This window comes from Lagopus muta, chromosome 1 (assembly GCF_023343835.1).
Source record: "Lagopus muta isolate bLagMut1 chromosome 1, bLagMut1 primary, whole genome shotgun sequence".
Lineage (NCBI taxonomy): Eukaryota > Metazoa > Chordata > Aves > Galliformes > Phasianidae > Lagopus > Lagopus muta.
This window is the reverse complement of record NC_064433.1, coordinates 37,181,685-37,189,466: the sequence shown is the minus strand read 5'-3', so window position 1 is coordinate 37,189,466 and position 7,782 is coordinate 37,181,685. Positions and strand designations below refer to the sequence as shown.

General features: G+C 41.9%; 1 protein-coding gene across 2 annotated transcripts; it reads right to left on the bottom strand.

Annotated features, from left to right (window-relative positions):
* Window positions 1-378: 378 nt before the first annotated feature.
* Window positions 379-6,056, bottom strand: LOC125700095 (glioma pathogenesis-related protein 1-like). Of its 2 annotated transcripts, none has more exons than XM_048960376.1 (6): window positions 5,877-6,056; window positions 3,433-3,678; window positions 2,909-3,021; window positions 1,874-1,956; window positions 968-994; window positions 379-885 (listed from the first exon to the last, which is right to left on the bottom strand). In XM_048960376.1, exons 1-6 carry the CDS (start codon window positions 6,054-6,056, stop codon window positions 650-652), a joined length of 885 nt encoding a protein of 294 aa, XP_048816333.1. In that variant the 3' UTR covers window positions 379-649. The 2 variants fall into 2 exon arrangements, with proteins under 2 accessions (XP_048816333.1, XP_048816343.1); XM_048960386.1 differs by lacking the exon at window positions 5,877-6,056 and adding an exon at window positions 4,250-4,299.
* Window positions 6,057-7,782: the final 1,726 nt, after the last annotated feature.

Sequence of the window (7,782 nt, the reverse complement as noted above, 5' to 3'; positions counted from 1 at the left end):
ATGAAGTACGGGAGGTTTCTGACAACAGATTCCTCATGAAGAACGGAGGATTTCTGGCAGCAGATTCCTCCTGAAGAAGAACAGAGGGATTCTGGAAGATTGAGGTGATTCCTGCATACTGTCGAATTCTCCTGAACCTGCTGCCTGACCGCTGTCGCTGCTTCAAGAATTGGCTCCTCGACTTCCTCGTCTACCTGCCTGCTGCCCCATGCCGGCCGTGCTGCTGCTCCCCGTCTTCTGCTGTGTTCTGCCCGGGACCTTCAAACACCGTGCAACGGGACCGCTGCTGGATCCTGCTGGTGACTATCCCCGCTTTACGCAACTCCTGCTTCTTTTCCATCTTTTCTATCGCCCTCCTTCCTTTCCCCGTCTCCCTGATTAGGTCTTAGTAATAAACTGGATGCAACAACATATGAACCATTGTTTCTTAATCTCACACCGGGTATACAGATATTAAAGAACCTCATCTCCCTCCTATAAATTGGAGCGAGACAGCAACTCCATGCACAGCCATTTAAATCTTGCCCTGAATGCAGAAGCATTTTGCATTGGATAAACACCACGAAGTATAGCAGAGATGACTGCTTTTTAATCAAACATGCAGTTCTCTAATGGAACGGTAGAATCACTATCAGCATCTTAACAATCATTACACATATATAAACATGTGTGGAAACCACCGCTGCGCTAAACGAACACCTACAGCACTCAGTACCAAAAATAGTGGCCTTAAAATCAAGACACTAACACAGTAGTGGTCACAGGAAGAATGCAGCTGCCCAGCTGTGGGAGTGCGGGCCGGAGGCCGACGGGCTGGAGGCTGGGGGGGACGGGGCTGCGGTGGCTGCGGCAGAGCGTCCCAGTCCGGATACCAGTTGGTATAACCTAAAAAAGAATAAAGAAATGATTGTTAAAGCCTGATCAGCTTAGCCACACTCAAAACAGTGAAAAACAATCAAATACATACTTATAAGTTTCTCACGTTCTGCGTTTACTGTGGAGAGATCAGAAAAAAAGACATCAATGCAACAGTCTTTGTCCTGTAGGAGAATATAGCAAAACTGGTTGTAGGATCTAGCACTGAACTAACAGAAGCTCTCTTTTTCCTCTCCGTCCCCCTAGTCTTTGTGATGCTGATAGCCTTTCTGTGGCCTGTCAGCCTGTGACTTCAAAATGAGTCAGCCAGGACATCACAGAAGGAAAATGAATAGCAAATGCTCAATTATTTTTACAGCTGAAGCTATCTAGAGTCTGGCTAGTAGAGAACATCTCCTGTGAAACACTGCACAAGAGTAATATTTAAGACACTCTTGCATGCCTGTTACTCTCTGATCATTTAAAACACTGTTTCTGACTAATTTGGGACTGGGTGAGACAATTAAGATCCATGGCTGCAAACCGCTGTGGAAAAACAAGCTCTCATTGCTCTATTTCAGAAAATTCTAACAGTTAAAACAAAGTATTTTTCAGTATAGTCTCATTATTGGTTCAGAAGTATAGTTTTCTGGAAAATGTGTTAGGACATATAAATGAATGGAAAAATTGAGTATACTATTTATCCTGGGGGAAAAAAGTCAGATGGGAATATTTGTTGGGTATATTTTAGTTTTGACTTCCCTACAGATAAAAGGTAAAAAGTAATCTAATCGATACATCTTCTGATTGGAAACTCTGCTTTGTACCTCCAGGAACCCTAAATTACAAAATGTTCCAATTGATAACTTCATACACTATCCTAACCTGATTTTAGACCTGTGGTGGGCTACAGACCCACTATGTACTTAGTGCAAACTGACCCACTACTGTATTTTTACTGATACTTACGACACCACTATTTCTACGCAATCTCCTTAGTGAATCACTTTGATCTTACCACAGAGATTGCCCACACACTGGTCGTTACTGCATCCACTACACGGTTGTCCTGCTTTATAAGGTTTTGTTGGGTAATTCCCCCTGAAAAGGAGAACAGTATTTTGTTAGCTCAGTCTTTGGAAGAGCACTTTAAACACACATGCTAGAATAATATTTATTGGGAAGCTATTACTGGGCAAAACAACCCTTACCCAAAAAAGGATCATTATCACTATCTGAAATTCCACTTAGGTGAGACTCATACTCTCACTGACATGCGGAGGTTTCTTACGCAATGCTGTAGTATTCAGCCCGTGTATGGGAATCTGCTTTTAGTCCCTCATTACCCACCTGTATTTTTTAAAAATCCATAAAATATATGTCTAGAAATCACAAAGCATGAGATGAACTTGAGCACTGTCATCCTTTTGCACTAGAATCAGAGAATAATTTAGGTTGGAAAAGGCACTTAAGACAACAAAGTTCAACCATCAACTAACACTACCAGGTTCAGCACTGACCCTTGCCCTTTATTGCCATGTCCACATATCTTTTAAATACCTCCAGGTACGAGGACACCACCACCTCCCTGGTCAGCAATGCCTGACCACCTTTCTACAAATAAATTCTTCCTAATATTTAATCTAAACCTCCCCTGACACAACTTGAAGCTATTTCTTCACATCCTATCAATTGTCGCCTGAGAAAAGAGACTGACATCCCACTCACTGCAACCTCCTTTCAGGTGGCTGTAGAGAGCAATGAGGTCTTCTCTCAATCTCATTTTGTCCAGAAAATGGATTTTATTCCACAGCCCTTGCTGACAGCATGTGCCCTCTGCCAGGATCTGCTCGTCTGCTTTTATAGAGAGTGATTTTCTGCAGCTCAGACTGCCCAGCACCTAATGCTTTAGATGGTCAGGGGAACCGTTGACTGGTGGACATAGCTTCTGAAATTTGTTATAACGCTCCTGCCATTGGTAAAATCTGATGTTGTTAGTTAAAGCACATTTAAAAACAAAAGCATGAAACCCCAAATGCCATAATTGACTTACGCTGGCCCATAGTCACAAACAAAATGCGCCACATTGTTGAATCTGTGAAGATTGTGAATTCTATGGCAGAAGTGAACTGCACAGCCAACTTTGTAACTCGTTGCCCAAACAACCTGAAGGGAAAAGTGAAACATGCGATGCACCTGATGAAGGTCTGTAAAAGCAACCAGAACCAGAATTCACAGTACTGATGAAGGAATTGGTGACTGAGTGGAAGGATCTTCTGAAAGTTGAAAACAGGCAACGCTGACAACCCAAAGTGTGCCTGGGACCAATGACTGATAGGTGGTCTGGCACCTATTGCCTGCCTCTCTCAGAGGCCTCAGAAGTCAGGGAGATAATCTCTTTCAACCATTAATGAAACAGAGCTCAGACAGCCCTGCAAATCAGAATTTACTTCCAATCTCATCAAGCACTAGTATACGGAGTAAAAACCCTGCCATAACTTGTGTTCCAAAGCAGTCTGGTCCATGTCTGCATTTTTTTTTTTAAACATAATAAATCACTGGGCACGTAAGACTCACCTGGGTGTAGTGACCACACTTGTCAGCACAGTGACGGGTGTTGAAATCGTAGCTGCTGACTTCATTAAACCAGTCAGTCAGAGCTACGTGCACAGAAAAGATGGTGGCGGTGCCAGTCCAGATGTTTTCTCCAATAGATGTAAAGGTGGGGTGCATCTTCTGTGGTATTTTAAGGTAGATATTGTGCTCAAACATGCACCTCTTTGCCCATGCCTTGGCAGATTTAGCTAAAGCAGGGTCCCAGGACTGTAGAAAAGAAGGAAAATACAAATGTAACCTGAACTGCAGTGAGTTAGGTGGATTCAGGTATTCTAAAAGAGAAAACTGCTATTTTTTTTCCTTGCATTCATTTGCATTTCCTTGCATTTGTCTTGTCACTTCTATTCTTAAAGCCAGAAATTTTGTTCTTCCTTCTCCCTCAGATATTAGTGGACATGTAGCACCACTCACTGTTCTGTAATATCTGACTTGTTACGATGCTTAGAGCTGGACTGCAGTGTTTAAGCTGCCATGTCTGTGTGGAGACTGCAGAAAGATTTATGCCACCAGGCAATAAAATGGCAAGTGAAAGCAGGTATGGAAAAATAAGTAAGTTAAAATAAGTAAGTGAAAGGATGTGAGTGAAAAAAAAAAAAAAAAAAAATTTAGCTTTGTGTTCATAATGACAGGTTTGGAGCTGACCATTACCATGCATAAATCAATGCTGAATAGTACTATTGTATAATCAATGGATATCAAGATGTTACAATCACAAAATAAACAAGAGAGTTAGGTGAAGCAGACTACGATAACAAGAGAGAATAAATGGAAGGCTTACCCTCATGCTGGGCTCACCACAGAACACCAGAAGGAGGGATCTCCAGAAGAGATCCTTCCCCACTGGTAGCCAGCTCTTCAATAGGTCCAGGAGGGGTGCAGCCAGGCTCCACCCCTTCCGGCAGCACAGGTGAATTGCCTTCAGCTGTGCTCCTCTGGCTGACTCATGGCTCACCTCAGGTGATCAATCAGAGGTTCAGGCTGTGACTCAGCAGTTCCCATACATACTATAAATGACAAAGTTTTAGAAATTCCTTGAGAAGGAATGGAGAATGAAAAAAAAATATAAGTACACTACAAGTCCTGTTAAAAACTGTGCACAGTACCTCACTTTAAGAAGGAGACATCGGAACTGGAAGGGATGCAGAGAACATAGGGGAGCACGATCATCCTCAGAATGGAAGGCTTTCATAAAGCAACATCCTATACAGCAGCTTTTATCCTGTGTTAAGTATGTAAACAAGCAATGATCACATGCTCTTTCCAATACAGGCACCAGGGCCTATCAGAGGAAGCTAGTAGTTATCAAAAGCAAATAAAATGCTGGGAGATATCATCACAGAGCTTGTAGGTAGACTGTGCAGCTCTTTGCTGTGAGTTGTTAGGGATGATAAAAACTTGCAGACTGGAGAAAGTCATGCAAGAAAAGTCCAAAGTCATGCAAGAAAAGTCCATTGTGAGCTTTCAAACACAATGGAACAGGTTTCTTTATATTTGTCCTCTTATTCCAGTATTGCTGGATCTGTGCTCTGAGCAGCTAAGTTGCCTCTGGTGCTTTTCCATTATCAATAAAATATAGATAGATTTAACAAAGTTCCAAGAAATTAAAATCATGAGTGGTATGAATGTTACTTCTTTGCTGTGATCTTCTTTACATAAAATGACTCATAGCATTTATGTGATTATGCAGTTAGCTTCCTTTTCAGCTAAGCAGCACTGCCGGAAGGCTCAAAGCAATGACATGAGCTGACTGGGGTTATCTCCCCCACCTATCTGTCTTCTCCTTACACACTCCATTGAGCAAGCTAAGACTGATACACAGCCTGTTCTGACATCCATTACATTTATGGGGAGATCTGCTTTCTAGTCCAGATACTAGCACCCCTGCTCTCCAAGCCCTGTTGCAGCAAATCAAAATGAGGCATCTATTTGAATGTCCAAGCAAATCTCTTCAGTGCATATCTAGATTGGAGGAAACAAGGCAAGAGACTAGATTTCCAATAAACCCTGTGGTACAGGTTGCCTTCCAGGAGATTTTTAATACCAAACAGATTTCTTGTAAGAAAACTGGGCTAATATAAGGAAGATTACTGTCTCTCTCTGAAAAAGGTAAATGAAATGCTGAGAACTGAACATTATATATATTTTATTTAAATACAGTCCTTAGCTGTGGCTGACAATTAGAGCAACAATCTGTTCCTATACAAGAAATCCCCTTCCAATTATTAAGATAGAACAGTACTGTGAAAATGAACTGCTTTCTATTTCCTACCAAGAATGATCATACATAGTGCAGAAATCACTGACAAAAAGGGAAAGAAAAGCACAGAGGAAATGCAAACGAGGATGGTCTAAATCAGCAGCACCATCTTAATTAATTTTCAAATAGATCACAAAAGTCTCCTTACCATACGAAGCATATTGCTGGCTGGTGGATTCACTTTGGATCGGAAGTCATTGTGAGCTCTCACACAGTCTTCAATGAACTTCGCATCTTCTATGTCAGGCAAGGGATATTGGTCATATGTATGACAGCACACAAAGAGATCAAGCAAGAACAGCACAGCAAAGAAAAAGGTGATTTTCATAATTCTTCAATGCTTTTGGTATTTTTTTTGAAGTTTTTAAAAGAAGAATTGCTCAGGTGGAGTCAGTACTGCTAAGTTCTTCCTCTGTAGTCCTTCGGGTGTTGAAATGCTTGAAAGTGTCTGCCAAAGCAACAGGAAGTGAAACTGCTTCCTAAGATGAAGATCTAACTGACATCGCATCTGCTGGCTGCCCATGAAACAGGCATCTGCCATGCAAAGCGTCGAGGGGCAACATTAAAGATATGACTCTGTCTTTTCTTTGAGTGTGTTTCATTCTGGTTGACTGCCAAGCTATTCAGTGGCTGTTGGTGCTAACCACAGAGGTGCTGCATAATGAGTTTGCTAAAACTCCTGTGAACCATAAAAATTCTAGCTATGACAAAACACAGATCTGCTGTTCATCTGATTTTCTTACATCATTATTTTGCAGGACCTTTCTTCCCTCTCAGAATTACTCTAAGAACAAACAGAACTAGCGAAACTGTGTACATTAAATTTTGACCTCACTAGAAGGAAAAAAGTTCCTAAGCAGCAGGAACAGAATTCCTGACCTTTTGGTTTGGTGTGCACAAAGGCATGCCTTAGAAATCCAAGCCATGAATGCATGTTGATTCTCTGTCAGTAGCCACCTGTGCTTATCTGATAGGCTGACATTATTGGAAGAGCCTTCTGTGCTCCCGGAAAGAGAGCACTGTGGGATTAGCGCTCCTGGTGTAAAATTCCAAGCCTGATCCCTTCCTGGGGCAGTAGGATGTGTGCTGGTGGGATTTGCATTGTCTCGTCAATCCTTCCACAAGCTGGTTCATCTTTTATTTCAAAACGGTGGTCCTCCAACTCCATCACATTTATATCTATCTATGCTATTAATAGGAGGCATGGAACTATTTCTCTGTGTGCACATGTATGGATGTCAAGCATTACTAATTCTCCCCACCCATGTCTTGGCCCAGCCGTGATTTGCTGACTGATTTCATGAAGGTAGGGCCTGCTGCAGAAGACAATGGTGTGGTGGACACCTTCTGGGGCTTTGGATCACCTGGGAGAGAAAGAAACAGGTCCTACAGTTGTCTTTGTTGGCTATATTACACACACACAAACTGTAAAAATAGAACGCAAGTAGCATACCAAAATTGCACCATCGATTCAGCAATTGCACCGGATTTAGCAATCCAGTGATCTAGCAGTTTTATATCTGTGTAGCTGAAATGTGTGTGGAGACTGAAAATAGGTGCTTTATAAAGCAGGAAGTCTTGGCTTATCCAGCACATTCAGGGTTCTAAGATGCTTTCCTGCAGAGATGACTCTGGCTCCATCTAGTGAGTCTATCCTTAAAACAGAAGTGCAGTCTGTCCACATGTAATGTTTTCACAGAAAGCCAATTAATCACCAGCATTAATAGTCCTCTTTCGTATGCCAGATGAAAGTAAAGCCTTGTGATTTGGATGTCCATGTAGTATTTGTCTGGATAATACAAACGTTCCCTGTCCTTGCATAAATCTCGAGTGAGGTTTAGCACATGGAGTGACGGATGGGCAGGAAACTGTACAGCCCAATTGTTCAGAAGAGAATTCCGTAATTCCATCCTTAGATTCCTCTTTCTCACTCTGTACCTCCTGCTTTCATTTTAAAATGGCTGGAAACAGGTTTCCATTTCTTTTTTTTTCTTCCCCCTAATGTATCACATGGTTAGATAAATAAGGACTGGTGGACTACATACTAACAGAAG